Below are 19,332 nucleotides of genomic sequence, written 5' to 3'. Positions count from 1 at the left end.
ACCCTAGCTTTTTATCATTTTTAAAAACTTCATTAATCTGAGCATAATGTAACCAGTCTCGCACTTTATCCTTGATTTTCTCCAAACTCTGCAATTTCCAGTTGTCTCCATCTTTTTCTAGTATTTCCCAATATTTTGGCCATTTGGCCTCCATATTGGGTCTTTTTCGGGCCTTAGCTTCCAGGGGTGAAAGCCACCTTGGAGTTTTATTCTCCAATAAGTCTTTGTATTTTGTCCAGACATTAAATACTGCTTTCCTGACAATATGGTTCTTAAAGGCCTTATTGATCTTTTTTTTTTTTTTCTTTTCTTCAAATATCTTTATTAAACAGTTTTTTTTAAAAAAAATGTACACATACCAGAGAAAAGAAAAAAAAAAGAGAAAGAAAAGAAAAGAAAAGAAAAACTTACACATTTACAAACAATTGACCTCCATCCAACTCAGTTTAGGATTACATAATCTTATACAATTTCTGCAGTTGTTCTGACAATAGTTCTAAACGTCGTAGGTGTTAGTTACCGTCTGCTGTTAACTTATTAATTCCCAAATTGATCTCAATATAGCTTAGAAAATTAGTCCACTCACTTTTTAGTTTTGCAGTATTGTGGTACCTAATTCTTTGTGTTAATCTCGCTAATTCTATATATTGAAACAGTCTCACTTGCCAGTCTCTGATTGTAGGTATATCGGGGGATTTCCATTTTTGCGCTATTAAAATCCTCGCCGCCGCCGTGGCATATTGAAAAAAGGTTTGGTCTTCATTTCTTATCTCCTCACCGATCATACCTAGAAGGAACACCTCAGGTATTTTAGGAAAGTTGTATTTCAAATTTTTTTTTAATTCCTCATAAATTTGTCCCCAAAATCTCTTCACCGCGTCACAGGTCCACTTACATCTCCAGCAAGTGTTGTCTACGGTTCTGTACATCTTCCCCAGTTTTGCCGGGGTCAGGTACCAGCGGTACATCATTTTCTCTAAATTTTCTCGGAGGGCTGCACAAGCTGTAAATTTCATACCCTTCTTCCAGAGTATCTGCCATTTATTATATTCCACATTGTGCCCAAGATCTCTTTCCCATTTAACCATCACTCCTTTCACCTCTTCCTCTTTGGTGTCCCATTCCAGTAATTGTTTGTACATTTTAGAGAGGAGTTTATTATTGCTTTCAAGAATTTCCACCTGGTATCTCGATTTTTTTTCGCTCATCCCTAGTTTTTTATGTTCACCCCACAGAGCATTAATTTGGTGAAAGTGTAGCCATTCCTTGATCTTATCCTTCATCTCATCATATGACCTAACCTTCCACCCCTCTTCTGTTTTAACTAGAAGGTCTTCATACGTCCACCTTTCACCTGTCATATTTAATTTTTTAATTTTGACAATATCAACTGGGGAGAGCCACCAGGGCGTGCCCTTTTCAATCAGGTTTTTATTTCTATTCCAGACCTCAAGTAACGGGCCTCTAATGATATGGTTAGAGAAGCCTCTGTGGACCTTCCCTTTCTCTTGCCACAAGTAGGCGTGCCAACCAAACCTGGTGTTAAAGCCCTCTAGATCTAACAAGTCTGTGTTCTTTAGAGTGGCCCAGTCCTTTATCCAGCAAAGGCAAACTGCCTCGTAGTAAAGCTTTATGTTCGGGACTGCGAAACCACCTCTCTCTCTTGAGTCTGTAAGATGTTTAAACTTGACTCTAGCCCTTTTCCCCTGCCATATGAACTTGGCCAAAATTCTTTGCCAGTTCTTAAAGCATGTAGTGCCTTTAATTAGTGGAATATTCTGAAATAAAAATAGCAGTCTCGGGAGAATACACATCTTAATCGCTGCCATCCTTCCTGTCCATGATAGTTTCAACCTGTGCCAGGTTGAAATCTAGATCTAGATCTTTCTTAATTTCTTGCCATACCTTATTATAGTTGTCTTCCACTAAATTTATATTTTTCGGAGATAACCAAATTCCCAGGTATTTAACCTTATTCACGACCTTAATACCTATCTTTTGCTCCAACCGGATTTTAGCATGGTCATCCAAGTTCTTTATTAAAATTTTAGTTTTTTTCCTATTTAATTTAAATCCTGACAGTTTACCAAAATCCTCTAAAAGTTCTACTACACTACTGGCACTATCCACAGGATTCTCTAGAGATAAGACCAAGTCATCGGCATAAGCCTTTAGTTTGTATTCTTTTTCCCCGATTCTTATCCCTCTTACACTTGATGTTTCCCTTATTTTATTTGCGATTACCTCCAAGACCATAATAAATAACAGGGGTGACAGTGGACAGCCCTGTCTTGTACCCTTCATGATCATAAAAGACTTGGACAGGTTATTATTAATAATCAACCTAGCCCGTTGCCCTGAATATATTGCCTTGATGCCTTCCATATAAGGACCTTCTATTCCAGCCATTTTCATACATTGTAGTAAAAATTCCCAAGAGACGTTATCGAAGGCCTTTTCGGCATCAATGAAAATCAGAGCTGCCGGGATGTCTGTCCTCATATCTAAATATTCAATAATGTTTAATATGTGATGGACGTTATCTTTCAGTTGCCTATTAGGGAGGAATCCCGCTTGGTCTTTATGGATATATTTCTTTAAATACTTCTTAAGTCTATTTGCCATAATATCTGCAAAAATCTTATAGTCACTATTAAGCAATGAGATTGGCCTGTAGTTTCTTATATCTGTTTTTTCAGTTTCCGTTTTTGGTATTAGAGTAATATATGCCTCTTTCCAAGAATCAGGGATCCTTCCTCCTTGGAGAATATTATTAATAACGTCCGTAAGCACCGGTGCTAGGTATTCCCCTAACGTTTTATAGTACTTCGAGGACAAACCGTCTGGTCCGGGAGCCTTTCCGGGCTTCATCCTGTTAATGGCCTCTTTGATCTCATCTACTGTAATCTTCTTATTCAGTTGTGCACTATCCTCTTCTGTTAGATATTTCCCTCCACATTGATCCAGGTAGTTTCCTATTTCTATACTGTCTTCTTCTCCTTTTTCATACAACTTCTCAAAGAATTGGATAAACCTTTTTTCTATTTCATCTGGGTCTTCTGTAATATTATCCTCCGTTGTTAATTTATTGATCACATTTTGTTTATTCCTTTTTCTTAACTGCCACGCAAGTAGCTTCCCCGTTTTATTTGCCGACTCAAAATATTTCTGCTTCATAAATTTAATTCTCCATTCTACCTCTTGGTTTAATAAAGCTGAGTATTGTGACTGCAACACTTTAGAGGTTTGAGTAATCTCTTCGTCTCCCGGGTTTATAGTCAATTTTCTCTCACAGTCTCTTAACTGAGTAAGAATGTCCTCTTTCTTTTGTTCCCTTAATTTCCTTCTGAGACTATTTTGTTGTATTAAAAAACCCCTTAGGACCGCCTTGCCGGCGTCCCATACTATATCTATAGGGGTGTCCCTGTTCAAGTTTAAATCAAAATAATTTTTCAGAGTACTTTTGGCCCTTTCCGTCACCTCTTCAATTTCAAATAGATGTTCATTCATCCTCCACCTATACTGTCCCTTTACTTCCTCTTTTATTTCCAAAACTAATGGGCAGTGGTCAGAGAGGGTCCTGGGTTGAATTTCACATCTCATTACGCTCAGCGATAATGCCCTTGACACCCAGATCTGATCAATTCTGCCCCAACTCTGATGGGGCTCAGAGTAATGGGTAAACTGTTTTATAGTAGGGTTTTTATGCCTCCAAATATCGATTAAATCTAGGTTCTCCTCAAAGATTTCGGAAGTTTCCCCCGATTTGATTTCCCCTTCTTTTCACTTCTATCCAAATCCGGTACCGGGACACCGTTCATATCTCCGAGCAGAATTAGTTTATAGTCATCAAGTTCTAACAAGATGTGTTCTAGTTTCTCAAAAAATTCAGCTCTATTTGTGTTCGGGGCATAAACCGTCACGACATTAATTTTTTCCCCCCGGTAGTTTAATTGAATTCCCAATATTCTTCCTTCATCGTCTTTGCAAATTAAAGGCCTTATTGATCTTAACCTTATCATACCATAAGTATGCATGCCAACCAAAAGCATTGTTAAAACCTTCCAGATCCAGTACATCAGTGTCCTCGAGAAGTAGCCAATCTTTTAGCCAGCAGAAAGCTGCGGCTTCATAGTACAGCTTTAAGTCTGGCAGGGCAAAGCCCCCTCTTTCTTTCGCATCAGTTAATATTTTAAACTTAATTCTGGGCTTTTTGCCCTGCCAGACAAATTTAGAGATATCTCTCTGCCACTTCCGGAAGCACTCCGTCTTGTCCACAATCTGTAATGTTTGAAACAAAAACAACATTTTTGGCAATACATTCATCTTAATAGCAGCAATTCGGCCTAACAAAGAAAGCTTCAATTTTGTCCAACTGTCCAAGTCTCTCTTAATTTCAGACCAACATTTTTCATAGTTATCTTTAAATAGACTCAGATTTTTTGCTGTTATATTTACCCCTAGGTACTTTACTTTTTTAACCACAGTTAGTTCTGTTTCTCTCTGAAACCGTTCTGACTCTGTATCTGTCAAATTTTTTCCCAACACCTTAGTTTTCTGTTTATTTAGTTTAAATCCCGCCACCCGACCAAAGTCTTGTATCAGTTGCAATACTCTTTTTGTACTAGATTCTGGCTTCTGCAAAGTCAAAACTAGGTCATCTGCAAAGGCTTTAAGTTTATATTGTTTCGCTCCGACCTGAATCCCTTCCACCAACCGGTCCCCTCTGATCATATTCAAGAGCACCTCCAGAACCGAAATAAATAGCAGAGGGGAAATGGGGCAGCCTTGTCGTGTTCCTTTTTCAATTTTGAACTCTTCTGTAACCACATTGTTAACTATCAGTTTGGCCTTTTGTTCTGAGTATATTGCGTCAATCCCATTCTCAAACCCCCGTCCCACTCCCATTTCTTTTAAATTTCCCTTCATAAATTTCCAAGAGATATTATCAAAGGCCTTCTCCGCATCTATAAAGATTAGCACTGCTTTTGTATTTATGTCTGTTTGCAAAAGTTCCAAAATGTCAATAATGTTCCTTGTGTTAGCAAACATATGTCTACCTGGGAGAAAGCCTGCCTGATCTTTATGAATTACTTCATTTAAAACTCTTTTAAGTCTACTTGCCAAAATGTCTGCAAATATTTTGTAATCCACATTTAGAAGGGAGATGGGACGGTAGTTCTTGAGTTGTGTCTTTTCAGTTTCAGATTTTGGTATCAATGTGATAAAAGCTTCCTTCCACGATTCCGGCGCCCTCTTTCCCTCCATAATTTTGTTGCTGACCTCCATCAATGGTTGAATCAAATAGTCTTTTAATGTCTTATAATACTTGGAGGTCAGGCCGTCTGGCCCTGGAGATTTGCCCAATTGCATGTTCTGAATGGCTTGTTCAATCTCTTGTCGTGTTATTTTATTGTTCAGGATTAATCTGTTTTCTTGTGACAGTTTTGTTAGTCCATTTTTTTCCAAAAATTGTTTAATCTCAACCTCCTCTTGCGGCCCTTGAGTATATAATTTTTTGAAATATCTCTGGAAACACTTTCTAATCTCCACGGGGTTCTGAATGTTTCTTCCTTCAATTTCTAGGTTTGTGACTGTATTTAATTTTTGTCTCTTCTTCAACTGCCACGCTAGCAGTTTCCCACATTTGTTTGCTGATTCAAAAGTTTTTTGTTTCATTAATTTGATCTTCCACTCTATTTCCTGGTTTATCAGTTTAGAATATTGTGCTTGATGAAGTTTAATTTCTCTCAGAATCGGCTGTGATTTTGGGTTGGATCTTAACTTCTTCTCTAATTCTTTAATTTTCTCCAAAATCTTATCTTTCCTCTCATTTTGTATCCTTTTCTTTACAGTATTCTGTTGTATCAAGAACCCCCTCATCACTGCCTTACTTGCGTCCCAGATAATTCTTTTTTCCACCGTAGTGTTCATATTTATCTCAAAGTAATCCTTCAAAGCTTTTTGGGCCTTCTTGGTGATCTCCTGATCTCTGAACAAATTGTCATTCATCTTCCATCTATATGTGGTGTTTTTTATCCAGTTGGCTGGTTGTAAGTCACTTTGCGTTGCTCTGGGCAAGATAAAGCGATTAACAACTTCAACAAATAACAATAATCATCTGTCCCCTTATTTTCAGATGGACTAGAATTCTGAGCTTCTTCTGGTGGTTGAGCAGATTGGCAAGTAGACAGCAGACAAGAGAGACGCTTGTTATTCAGCGGATGAACTTAATGTCTCTTGCTTATAAATAAGAGATTTCCCTGTACTTGTAAATTTGGAAACATCCCTATGCATGTTTACTCAGAAGAAAATCCCACTTTAATTTTAAAATCTCATTTTGATGCAATATACTCCCAAGTAATTCTGCAAAGTGTTGCCAGCTCAGCAATCCTCTAAAGATAGGAAGCCGCCTTATATATAGACCATTGGCCTATACAGTCCAAAAGTGAGAGACAGCAAGTCTCTAGAGTTTAAGGCAGAGAGTCTTTCCCTTCACCTGGAATCCTTTCAGCCAAACACGACTTTCTGCCCGCAAAGCAGAAAACCTCTCCTGCCTGCCTCGTTTTGCTGCAAGTAACACTGGCAGTCTGCTTAGAATTTAAATATCTGATTGACCCAAAATTTGAAAGAGCCCATCAGAAAAATAATCCAGACAAGATGGTTTGCTAGCAGAGAGGCAGAAAAGGGTGGTTGTAGCCTGCTCACCCTGATAATGGAGTTTCGCCTTTAGCTGTCATAACCAAAAAGCTGCTGATAGGCCTCTACACCTCGTTCAATTTGTCTAACCTCCCTTTAAATCTGCCTTAGTCAAGGGCCACCCCAACATCTTGTGGCATCAAACGGCAAATATAAAGATCTGAAAATGCTTACAACATTAAGATAAATTCAACAGTGTCAATAAGTATTGACGGATTCAATAATGGAATACTGAAAAGTATAGTTTTTGTAAAATATGCAGGGATTTATGATATGTAAAATGAACCATGGAAAGAGAAGAATGGAAGTCATTTAAGGATGTAAAATGGGTATTTTGAAGGAAATAACAGTCCGACTGCAGCAGCCATGGGAAACAGGGCCTTTTCAGTGGTGGCTCCCGTCTCCTGAAATACAACAGACTTCATTAGTTCCATGTTTTGAAGAAAGTTTTCCCTGGCTTTTAATTCAATGGTCTTATTGTATATTCTACTTCTGGAGTTTTCAATAGTGAAATGAATTTTTATTTATTTAAAACTGTTTTATCGTACATTCGATTGTATGTTTTCATACTACTGCTACTATCGATAACATTGTATATAATGCAGGCCCCCCGGGAAGGCTTGTAGGAAACACGGAAGGCCGTTAAACGGCTTTTCCAGTAGCTACAGAGACGTTGGCGCCATTAGCCAATCAGAAACTGCAGCTTCAAACGCGATAGAGAAAAGGGCCCGGACCAAAGCGGCGTTCTACCACTTACAGTAGAACCTGAGGAATCCCTCCTTGGCCAATAGGAGAGCTACTCTAGATATGATTGGCACAACTCTATCCAATGGTTTCGGACCCAATGAAAATACGAATGTATGTAATTGACAGGCCTCTCACCCAATAATCACGTGAGGTGGGTCGAAAATGAAAAAGCAATCGTTATTTCTCTGTTGCTAACCAATAATGTACTACGGTCCGATTGAGGGAAGCATAGCGTTAGCCGCGGAGAAGGCGGACTATGATAATTTGCCTGCCCCAATGAGAACACTCCGATTTGGTCCTTCAGCGCTCTGATAAATTATTTCCCTGTACGTTTTGATTGGCGGGCCTGCTCTCCAATTCAACTTCGCGACGGGGGCAAATCGGGCGGGCAACTTCTCGAAGCCACCCAATCATACAGAAACGCGGCTAAGGCGGGCGCAAGACGCTCCCGGACCAATCACGAATCCACATTGCAAAAGTCGGGGGGGAAACCCCCACCAACCCTTTCCCAGCTCCGATCCAATCGCCGATCGAAACCTTTCGAGCGGCGGCGTTCCCGAGCCAATGCCTGCAGAGCCTGCGTCCGCGAGACGGCGGGCTGCCCCGCGGACCAATGGCAAGAGGGCGCCTGGCCCCCGGACGAGCCAATGAGCGCGTCCGAGAGCGGGCAGCCAATCAGAGCGCGTCGGCGGGCGGCTAGTGCGGCAGGCGGCTGCGGCGGGGTCTATGGCGTCCGTGCGGGGCCCGAGCAGCGTCGGCGGGGGCGGGCGAGGGGCCGCGGCGGCCTTGGGGGGCGAAGGGGAGCCCGGCGGGGGGCTGGTTGGGGGCCCGCCTTCCTCCCAGTACGGGAACGGGCTGGGGGGGAGCGGACCCGGGGGGGAGCAGGGCGGGGGGCTCCGCGAGTTGGAGGAGGAGGAGGAGGAGGGGCTGCTCCTCGAGGCCGCGACGGGCGGAGGAGCCGCGGGCGGCGGCGGCGGCGGGATCCGAGGCTCCGGCCCTCGGGGCGCCCTTTCCTCCTCCTCCTCCTCCCCTTCCTCCCACGCGCCCTCCAGGGCCGGCCAGGCGGGAGTGGGGGGGCCCCACCACCACCCTCACTCCGAAGAGCTGGAGGAGGAGGCCGGCCTGGGAGAGAGCGACCCCGGAGACTCCGCCATCGAAGACCCGGTGAGTGGCCCCCGGGGGCGAGGAGGAGAGAGCGAAGGGCCCGAATTGCTCTCCCGCGTGATCTTTGTCCCCCCCCCCATCACACCCACCCGTCTCTTTTTCAGCGTAGCCTACCTCGCAGGAGTGTTGCTTATTTATTTGCCGCATTCATATCCAGCTTTTCTCTCCCAAAGGAGCTCAAGGGGGCGCACGTGGCTCTCCCCACCCCCATCTCATCCTCGCAGCCACCCTGTGAGGTAGGGGAGGAGAGGAGAGGGGTTGACTGGCCCGAGGTCGCCCAGTGAGCTTCGTGGCTGAGTGGGAATTCGAACCCTTCTCTCCCAGATCCCATAGTTCCACCTTAGTTCTAACCATTGCACCGCACTGGCTTAAGAGAAAGAGTGGTGGTGGATGAGGAGGTAACGTGTGCGTAGAATAATAGAATTGTGGTGTTGAAAAGAACCGCGGGGGTCATCTAGTCCAGGAGTCAGCAAACTTTTTCAGCAGGGGGCCGGTCCACTGTCCATCAGATCAGCGTTTCCCAACCTTGTGCCTCCAGCTGTTTTTGAACTAGAACTCCCATTATCCCTGACTAGCAAGACCAGTGGCAAGGGATGATGGGAATTGTAGTCCAAAAACAGCTGGAGGCACAAGGTTGGGAAACACTGCGATCGGATCTTATGGGGGGCCGGACTATATTTTGAAAAAAATAACGAACGAATTTCTATGCCCCACAAATAACCCAGAGATGTGTTTTAAATACAGTGGTGCCCCGTAAGACGAATGCCTCGCAAGACGGAAAACTCGCTAGACGAAAGAGTTTTCTGTTTTGGAGGTGCTTCGCAAAACGAATTTCCTATGGGCTTGCTTCGCAAGACGAAAATGTATTGCGAGTTCCTGCAGGTTTTTTTTCCTTCCCCCCCCTTTTTCTAAGCCGCTTATCCGATAAGCCGCTAAACCGCTAATAGCGCTAGTCCGCTAAGCCGTCAATGGGCTTGCTTCGCAAGACGAAAAAACCGCTAGATGAAGAGAATCGCGGAACGGATTCTTTTCGTCTTGCGAGGCACCACTGTAAAAGCACACATTCTACTCATGTAAAAACACCCGGCAGGCCCCACAAATAAGCCAGAGATGCATTTTAAATAAAAGCACACATTTTACTCGTGTAAAAACATGCTGATTCCTGGACCATCTGCAGGCCGGATTTAGAAGGCAATTGGGCCAGATCTGGCCCCCAGGCCTTATTTTGCCTACCCATGATCTAGTCCAACCCCCTCCAATGCATGAATCCGTAGCGCAATGTGGGGCTTGAACCCACATCCATGAGATTGAGTCTCTTACTTTATATATACTGGGAACAGTTGCAAAGAAATGATTATTCAGAAATTGCATATACGGCACACTTGGCTGCTTAATTTGCGTTTATATCCCACCTTTTTCTCCAAGGAACTCATGCGGGTGTATGTGGTCCCCCCCAAAAAAGAACCCCCTATAGTTCCCACAACAACCCCATGAGGTAGTATTAGGCTGAGAGGCAGTGAGTAGACCCAAGGTCATGCACTGAGTCGGGGATTCAAACCCTGGTCCCTCTCTGGTCCGGGCTCACTGCTTCCTACGTAGAGAGTGTGGCTTCAGGGAGGGGGTTCTTTAATGGGGGATGGTGGGCAAAAAATGTACTGGAAGGTACATACAAAACTATTAATATGGGATGCTCAGTGATAGCGCAGAAGCAGTTTTCATTTGGACCTGCTGACACGGGCAGATGAGAAGTTCATTAAAGTGTAAAAATGGAGTCTGGGGTTGCCGTTTGGCAATTGGATGCAGATTATACCTTTGACACTGATTTGTAGAAGTAAAAAAGTGGGCAGAGCTAAGTGGGCAGAGCTAAGGCCCTGAGTAGTGGGTGGCAACAGTAAGACTGGGAAAACAGCTAAAACCGTGGGAAAGACAGCTCTTTCAGGGAGAGATCAGATGAAGCAAATGCCGGCAGAGCTGTCTTGGCATAAACAAGTGGATGGGAGTAGATAACTGTAGAATGTCTTACAGCAGTAACCTTGAGAAGTACTAGTAATCAGCGGCATTAAAGAAGTGGAAGAAGAGAAGGGAGTCTCAGTTGGTGTGAGCTCTTAAGAACTGCAAGAATGTTTCTTAATTTGCTCCCCACTTTTCCTTGCCCGTTCTTCCCACTCTCAGGAGTTGGAAGCCATTAAAGCTCGAGTGCGAGAGATGGAAGAGGAAGCAGAGAAGCTAAAAGAGCTGCAGAACGAAGTTGAGAAACAAATGAACATGAGCCCCCCACCTGGCAACGGTAAGTCTCCTTAAGTTTCTTATAATTAATTTGTGCTCACTCTTCGTCTTCCTCCCCGCACCTCCCACAAAAGGTGGCAAGTATTCAGATACAGGGGATGGTGAGAAGTTAGGAATTGTGTAATGGGTAAGAAACATCTATAGAGGTCTCTTAAGTACGCAAACGAGACGTTATTGCTGACACTTTGAGGCTCTTGAATTCTGTGTTGGCCAGATCAAATTGATGTCCTTTTAAAAAATAGCCTAAGAGGGATGACATGGGGAAATTACATTGGAACAAAGGAAGATGCTTTGTGGGACCCATGGTCCATCTAGCTCAGGTACAAGGGTTTATGCACATCTCAAGTTCCTCTACCTGCAGAAATTTCATTAATGTAGAATAGGCTAAATGGCTCATCTGGGCGTTGGAGTTGTTCTGGGAGATCGGATTCATGGATTGATTGTTTTAAAGTATTTGTAAACCTCTCTTCCATAGGAAAGTATAATAAGGCAAGATACGGCACAAAGACAACAACGGCCTTGGTTTAAAACCCCCCAAAAAAGTTTAATTTCCTTAGCATTGTCTTTACAGGGGTTTGTAACAATCCCAGTTTAAGCTCTGGTATACATTAGCTAACCAGAGGCACTTTCACTGCACTGTTTTCAACAGCTGCTAAAGACTATTTTGGTTAAGCAAGCCAGACATGTAACTTTATTGTGTCTACTTGTTTTTAAACAAAATAAATGCAGTATAGAGCTAGGACAATTCCGGTGCAGGGCAGAACAAAGCAAGCTACTTTCCTTAGCAGTTAGGATAAATGGAAGGTTAACTTGATGCCTTTAAAATTCACTTCAGGGAATTCATTTTTCCCTTGTCAGCAGAGGACATGGGAGTGTGTTTTAGATGATACGCATTTACCCCATTCATTTATCGGCTGTGGGGTTCCAAATTCTGTTTGAGTCTCGTGGCACTGAAGTGGGGTGAATGATTTATTTGTTTCATAATACATATTTGATTGTAAAAAACACACAAAGTGGCTTACAAAAGTTAAAATGGTAAAATCGAGACAGATTTACAACCCTACTTTAAAATGTAAACATTAAAATTACTTGAACTTTCTAAGCATCTGAGTAGGTGTGTCTACCAGACATGTTTAAGCAGGCATCTGCTTGATCTCAAAAGGCAGGGAGTTCCAAAGTGTAGGCGCTGCCACCACACTTAACAATAAAGTTCTTAACAAATGCAAGACACCTGTGGTAGAGAAAGGAAGTTGCTTAAAGCACCTCCAAACCTCTGATTCTCCATCGCAAATGGATGTGTGAATGTGCCGGCCCTGCAATTACATTATGTTAGCAAACAGCTTTGTGGAGATGACCTGATTAAGACTGGATTGTTTTGCTGTATCAGATGTGTAGCTAGTCACTTTTGAATATAGTTTTCTAGAAAGGCAGGATAGAAGTGCCTTAAATAAATCTAAAAAAATAAAAACGTAGCTGTGCCTAAAGTTTGGAGACTTGTTTTGCCAGGTGTCTTGTCCCAAACTAAGATGTGCTTGTGTAGGTGAGAGCCATTTTGCAGATGAATGAAGAGGTGTTTCAGTTGGGTGTTTCAGCTCTTACAGCATCAACATTGTGCGACTAAAGATTTTGAGCTGGCTTCTTCCTCTTTCCCACCCACCCCCTTTGCTGGAAACTTCAGTCAGTCAAATACAGGCTGGTGCTGATGGGAGTTGCAGCCCAGTAAAATCTGGAGGGCGCCAAATTTTGCTTTATATCCAGGAAGTCTCAGGTTCAACCTCTGGCCTCCCCCGGTAGATGTGGCAATGCCCCCCCTGCCTGAAATTCTGAAGAATTGCTGCCACAAAGGTGGCTTCCTTTGTTCCTAGTTAAAATTGTTCAAACCAACTTTCAGATGCTAAAAGAAAGGTGCTGTGTTGTACTTACCTGGAGAGAGAATCCCATGCAGAGGGTTTGTGAGGCTGGTGGTGTCCAAAACAGTGCCAAGATTGCTTGGCCCAGGTGCTGGGCCTTTTCCTGCCTCATTTTGTTGCTTTCCAGCAGATTTGGCTAGCCACTTCTGGAGGAAGCACTGTCCAATCAGCATGTGCCTTTCCCCGGGTCCCAGAATCATTGGAGGCAATTCTTCCTCCTCCAGTATTTTCCCGGCCAGATGCATTTTGTACCTGGTTGTCAGCCACTTGTGACCAAGTGAAGATGCCCAGGCGCCAGGATGGCACCTGACGTTTCCACCATCTGGAGGTGCATGCCTGGGGGGAATCCTTGGATCTTGACTGTTTTCACACACTATCAACACATCCTGTAGAATTCTATCTGTTATACTGTATTTTTCGCCCTATAGGACGCACCGGCCTATAGGACGCACCTAGTTTTTTTGGGGGGAAATCAAAGAATTTTTTTTATCCCCCCCCCCAAGTTTGTGCAGCCATCCCCAAGCTAGAAGAGGGAGACGGAGCGCTCCATCTCCCTCTTCTGCCTTCAGGGACAGCCTCTCTAGCCTCCATGGGGCAGCGGCTTGCCCCGCTGTCCCCCGAGTTTGTGGGGCTGGCGGGGGGGAGAAGCAACCTTGCTTCCCCCCCCGCCAGCCTCCAGATCAGGTCGGGGAATAGCGGGGGACCTCCCGCCGGGCTTGCAAGAAGAAGAAGAAGAAGAAGAGTTTGGATTTGATATCCCGCTTTATCACTACCCTAAGGAGTCTCAAAGCGGCTAACAATCTCCTTTCCCTTCCTCCCCCACAACAAACACTCTGTGAGGTGAGTGGGGCTGAGAGACTTCAAAGAAGTGTGACTGGCCCAAGGTCACCCAGCAGCTGCATGTGGAGGAGCGGAGACGCGAACCCGGTTCCCCAGATTACGAGGCTACTGCTCTTAACCACTACACCACACTGGCTCTCACACTGGCAAGACTTGCGCACCGACCCCTCTCGCTCTCCAGGCTTCAGCGAAAGCCTGCATTCGCCCCATAGGACGCACACACATTTCCCCTTCATTTTTGGAGGGGAAAAAGTGTGTCCTATAGGGCGAAAAATACGGTATTCTATCTGGGCTATCGGAACAAATATCAGGAACCAAAAGGTCGCATTGAAAAATACGAGTTTCAAGCCAACCGGTCCGTTTTGGCGACTGTAACCCTGGTTTAAGGAGCCATTTGGCGGCCAGCTTATATATCCAGATGTCTTAACACTGCCTTACACTGTTTCTTTCTCCCCAGCTGGCCCAGTCATCATGTCTTTAGAAGAAAAGATGGAAGCAGATGCCAGGTCCATATATGTAGGCAACGTAAGTCTGTTCCCTGCAGCCCAGCTCAGTCAGAAGGCCAAGAGAAGTATCATGGGTTTCCTCACCATTTTCAATCCTTGGTTTCAGGTGGATTACGGGGCGACAGCAGAGGAGCTGGAGGCTCACTTCCACGGCTGCGGCTCTGTCAACCGGGTGACCATCCTCTGCGATAAGTACACTGGCCATCCCAAGGGGTGAGTGCTTGTGACGGGATGGGGAAGCCGGGTGTGTTTTTCCGTCTCGGTGAGTGATTGCGTTTTAAGCCTGCCCATTCTCTCTCCCCCTGCTCCCCAGGTTTGCCTACATTGAATTCTCGGACAAGGAGTCGGTGAGGACGTCCTTAGCGTTAGATGAGTCGCTGTTCAGGGGAAGACAGATTAAGGTGTGTACACTCTTCGACCAGGTCCCTTCCCCCTCTGAAACGTCATCTTGTGGGTGAGAAGTTTGTATAGTGCTGGGTGATGAAGGCTCTGAGTTGCTCGATCCTTTTTACAGTTTCAAATTTATTTACTGAAACTTAATTCAGAACTACACAAAGGTTCATGCCCATTACAAAGTATCTTTTTATAATATAAACAGCTACTTAGTCTAAAAAAGAACAATTCAGAAAGGAGTAAAGGCAAGAAGAAGGAAAATAGAGAAAGAGAAAAGGTTAGAATAAAAGCACTTCTGGTTTTCTGTCCTGCGGCTATAGTATTCACTCCTTAAGATCCAACCATTCTATCTTCTATAGACCAATATGTAACGCAATTGCGATATGTAAGCAGAGTTTAAAAACAGTTGCATAAGGGACTTACAAACATTTACGTTTTAAACATAAACATATCTTTCTGAAAAAAACAGAGTCCTTTTTGATGGGGGGTTAATTCAGAGGGAAATTCCCAGGTGTCAAAAAAACTATGTATGCTACTACTGCGGCCCAAGAATGGCAACTTAAACTGATGGTTTACACACAGCTTGCAGATTTAACATATAGAATAAGAGAACCAGAAGAATACACATTGAAAGAAGACTGGGAAATGCTTACTGAATATAGGGGTGAAAGCTGTTCATTTAAAAACGCTGGTAGCATTAAGTTGAATTCAACAGTGTAAATAAGATTTGATGGATGTAACAGTGGATTACCAAATGGTTGAGTTCATGTAGAATATGCAGTGATGTATGGAATGCAAAGTGAACCACCGAAAGAGAAGAAGGGAAGTCACTGATTTAAGGTTGTCTAAATAAATATTTCGAAATGTAACTTAGAAAATATAATAAAAATTATATATAAAAAAGTTGCATAAGGATGGGCTGGGGGTGGTTTCTGGGATACCCTTGCTCTTGAGGCTAAGGGGATCTTCTCCTTTTGAAGGTGATTCCCAAACGGACCAACCGCCCTGGGATCAGCACCACAGACCGGGGTTTCCCCCGGACCCGGTACAGAGGGAGAGGATCCGGCTACAGCAGTTCCCGCGCCCGTTTCTACAGCGGCTTTAGCAGCAGGCCACCCCGAGGGCGCGCATACAGGTCTGGCACGACGGTGGCAGCAGGTTGGGGGAGGAGCTTCTATGCTCCTGCCTTGCAGGGGTTCCCGTGGGGTGGCGGCTGGAGTAGGGGAGATCTATTGGCTTAGAGTGGGAGGGCTCTTGATGCCCCCAGACTGGAAGTAGACTGCACCAAGTGAGAGAGGTGATGGGCTGGGAACCACGACTGCTCTTGTTAAGCAGCAGCGCTGAGACAAAACGACTTTATAACTTGAACCAGCATTTTAATGACATTTCCAGTTGTAGATGCTGCTGGATTTGGGACTTCGAAGGAGGAAGCAATTCCAAGTATTGGAGTTGGGTCAGTTTTAATGTCATATTGCCAGTATTTTAATCTGAGTGTTCTTCAATCAGATTTGTAAGCTTTGGAAAGCCAGAGTTTTGGGTTGGGGTGTTTATTATTATTATTGAAAGGTGGTCAGGTTCTCAAACGCGGGCTTTAGAATTTTTTTAGTCAGGACAAAAACTTTGCAAGCCAGAAAAAAAACAACAACCTTAAAAACTCAAAACCTGGCTTGCACAGACCAAAGCAAGCCACTCTCAAGGAGCTGAGCATTGTCCCAACTCTGAGGTCTTTAGGGTTTTGAGTTACTTAGCAAACCTTTCGTCTCTCTTTCATTAACCTGTGTCCTTCTTCTCTCCACAGGGGCCGGGCCAGAGCGACCTCATGGTATTCCCCTTACTAAAAACACAAAAAAAATGTGGTTGTTTTAGGAAGGAGGAAAAAAAAAAGAAAAAAAATGAAGATTGTTACCATGACGGAAAAAAAAAATACTGTTGGTGGGAGGTGGAAGTGTCTAACGCTGTGCAGAAAAAGAGGGCTGACTTATTGGGAGGGGGAAGATGTAAACACCGGGCAGGGGGTCAAATCCTGTTGTCAAATTTCCACCTGCTGGTATTGCTGACTTGAGCCCTGTCCCCACCATGCCACCCCCCTGTCCAGCTCCTCATCCTTTTCTCTTCCATCTGCAGAGATTGTTGGGCATAACCGAGCCATTCTTCCTTTCATGCCTTTTTTTTTTAATTGTTGCCCTGCATTTGGGGGAGGGAGCAGATGTGAGGGAGGGTTTGCCGACACCCCGAAACCTTTTGTGATACTATTTGTGTGTGTGTGTGTGTGTGTGTGAGAGAGAGAGAGAGAGTTTTGTAGTTTTTGTTCATCTTCCCAACCTTGCCCTCTGCAGCCTTTGCCCATTCCGGTATGCCTGTTTCCCCCACTCTCTCTCGTGTGCTTGGTTCTCCCCAAATCTTGTTTGCTTCCCCTCCCCTTTGCTTCAGGAATTAGCAGGGAGCGGGATCTGGGGTTCCTGCCTCCCGCGGTGGTGATCCTGCCCATTCCCAGACGTCCACCACCCTCTTTCTCACTTTGGGCAGACAAGTCTCTCTCGGCATACCTCTCTAGGTGTGTGTGTGTCTGTGTGTGTCTGTGTGTGTGTGTGTCTGTGTATGTGTGTCTACGTCAGACGGGGGAGCCTGCCTTGGGGTTTTCTCTTACCCCATTGATCCTTGTCCCAAACTCCCCAATGGAGAAATGCCCCTGAAATGCTAATTCTAAAACAGGCTGGTGGGTGGGGAAGGTCCTGTAAAAATAGGCACCCCACACTCAGAGCCATACATAACTGCGACTGCGTCCCATTTTGTTCTTCCTGTCTTTGCCCCTGCGTCACTGCCTCTCCCACCACCCCTTGGGGGTATGTTATATGCCTTGTTTGAGTGTCTTTATCTTTACAGGTTTCTTTATTTTTTAGCCTGAAGAAATGACACCGAAACCTGAAGCTGTAGAGACCAGGGGCCGGGGAGAGGACACCCTTTATGGGGGCAGGGGGTGGGGGGATGGAGGGAGCGGGGAGGAATTGAGGCCCATATTTCCATGTGGGAGAATGGTTTTTTTTATAAAAAGAGAGAGAGAGAGAGAGAAAGAAAGAGAGAAAGGGGGAGGAGATCCAGGTTGGGCTGGAGGGCAGGGAAGAGGAAAGGGGGAGAAATAGAATAAAATGTTATGAGGGCAAAAAAAATAATAAAAAAAATAAAGATGTTTTTTGGAAGAAAGATGAGTGTTGAGTGATTTATTATACTTTTTATTAGTTTTTGATTACAATAATAGCCTCATTATAACAATTCCAATTTGTAATACAATTATTAATACCAATCGTTCAAATATCGGATTATATAATTTAGATAGTGGCCCTCTGCATGCTAGATTTGATGGTTTGGTTACCTATTTTTCGCTCTATAACACGCACCAGACCATAACACGCATGTAGTTTTTAGAGGAGGAAAACAAGAAAAAAAATATTCTAAACGAAATAGTGGATATATGATTTTTGTGGTTCATGCTGTGGCCACAGACATGCGATCTGACAGTGAGTTTGGAGTAGCCCAATGCAAAAATCCTGAGGATCCATGTGGATCCATGCTTTGTAACCACGGAGGAGGGAAGGAAGGGGAACCATAGATCCTCTGCTCACGACTGCAGCAGATCCCCCCCCCCCCCGCCACCCGCAGGTATTCGCTCCATAACACGCACAGACATTTCCCCTTACTTTCTAGGAGGAAAAAAGTGAGTGTTATGCTGCAAAAAATACGGTATTTCCTTATTTCTGCGTTCAAGAATCTTATTAATTTCCATTGCATTCTGGTCATAATAATAATCCCTTATACAACAACTGCAGTATTAATAGCTTTTATTCGTGTTGCCACGTTAAATGATTTATAAAACCGCAAGTGAAGAACTCAAAACTATATCCTCCTTCCTGTGTGGCAATCTTTCTTTGGCGTTTCTTCCTGTCCTTGTAAGATGTTATGTCTTCCTTTCCCCCAGTTGTTGCTGTTTCCCGTCATGCCTTGGGCAGAGCTGATGAGTATAGAGTGATCTTGCAGCTAGAGCTCCTGGGTTCCACTCATATGAATAAAGACACATACCTCTTCCTTTTGGAAGATTAGATTTAATTTTGCACACACTTTAACTGCTTTCCTCAAAAGCAGGAAGCTGATTTTAGAAATGGTTCGAGTCTAGGACCTCTGCCGCTCCTTAGCAAGTAAGCAGCTCCTCTGGCTGACAGAAACATTGCCTGCCTGCATCAACTTGCCTTCAGCCAGATGGGAAAATAAGCAAAACACACACAGAGACGCACAAAGTGGCTGCGGTGTCAGCAATGAGCTGTGGCAGCTGACCTCCCTTTTCTAGTTAGAGTCGCAGAGCACCGATGTGGCTGTTGGTTCTTCCCGCAGGACTGGCAGGTACAGTGGTACCTCAGGTTAAGTACTTAATTCATTCCAGAGGTCCATACTTAACCTGAAACTGTTCTAAACTGAAGCACCACTTTAGCTAATGGGGCCTCCGGCTGCTGCCGCGCCGCCGAAGCACGATTTCTGTTCTTATCCTGAAGCAAAGTTCTTAACCTGAAGCACTATTTCTGGGTTAGCAGTGTCTGTAACCTGAAGCATATTTAACCCGAGGTGCCACTGTAATCCTTAAGTGAGCAAGCAAGGAGGAAGTTGCGTGGCTGAATCAGCAGCTGAGAGTTTGCAAAGTGGGTGCTTAGGGTGAGGAAACAACCTGGGAGACTGCTCAGACGCCAGTGGAGGAAAAGCAGTCGAAAACAAGTGGACACTGGCGAGGGCTAAACGTTGAG

The 19,332-nt window shown here is 44.3% G+C and overlaps 1 protein-coding gene across 2 annotated transcripts; it reads left to right on the top strand.

Annotated features, from left to right (window-relative positions):
* The first annotated feature begins 7,607 nt into the window (after positions 1-7,607).
* Positions 7,608-17,596, top strand: PABPN1 (poly(A) binding protein nuclear 1). 2 transcript variants are annotated; one of them, XM_081836582.1, is made up of 7 exons: positions 7,608-7,772; positions 10,783-10,897; positions 14,104-14,171; positions 14,259-14,365; positions 14,466-14,553; positions 15,526-15,680; positions 16,344-17,596. In XM_081836582.1, exons 2-7 carry the CDS (start codon positions 10,816-10,818, stop codon positions 16,381-16,383), a joined length of 540 nt encoding a protein of 179 aa, XP_081692708.1. In that variant the 5' UTR covers positions 7,608-7,772; positions 10,783-10,815; the 3' UTR covers positions 16,384-17,596. The 2 variants fall into 2 exon arrangements, with proteins under 2 accessions (XP_081692708.1, XP_081692707.1); XM_081836581.1 differs by lacking the exon at positions 7,608-7,772 and adding an exon at positions 8,158-8,610.
* Positions 17,597-19,332: the final 1,736 nt, after the last annotated feature.

This window comes from Podarcis erhardii, assembly GCF_964252035.2.
Source record: "Podarcis erhardii genome assembly, chromosome: 13".
Lineage (NCBI taxonomy): Eukaryota > Metazoa > Chordata > Lepidosauria > Squamata > Lacertidae > Podarcis > Podarcis erhardii.
Note: the sequence above shows the minus strand (reverse complement) of the source record. Positions and strands in the feature narration are given on the sequence as shown.

Excerpts from the sequence above, each read along its gene's own strand:
- PABPN1 (XM_081836581.1), top strand. The coding sequence starts at position 8,173 with ATGGCGTCCGTGCGGGGCCCGAGCAGCGTCGGCGGGGGCGGGCGAGGG. Across the intron at positions 14,172-14,258 it reads GGTCCATATATGTAGGCAAC|GTGGATTACGGGGCGACAGC; the intron begins GTAAGTCTGTTC and ends CCTTGGTTTCAG. Across the intron at positions 14,554-15,525 it reads TCAGGGGAAGACAGATTAAG|GTGATTCCCAAACGGACCAA; the intron begins GTGTGTACACTC and ends CTCCTTTTGAAG.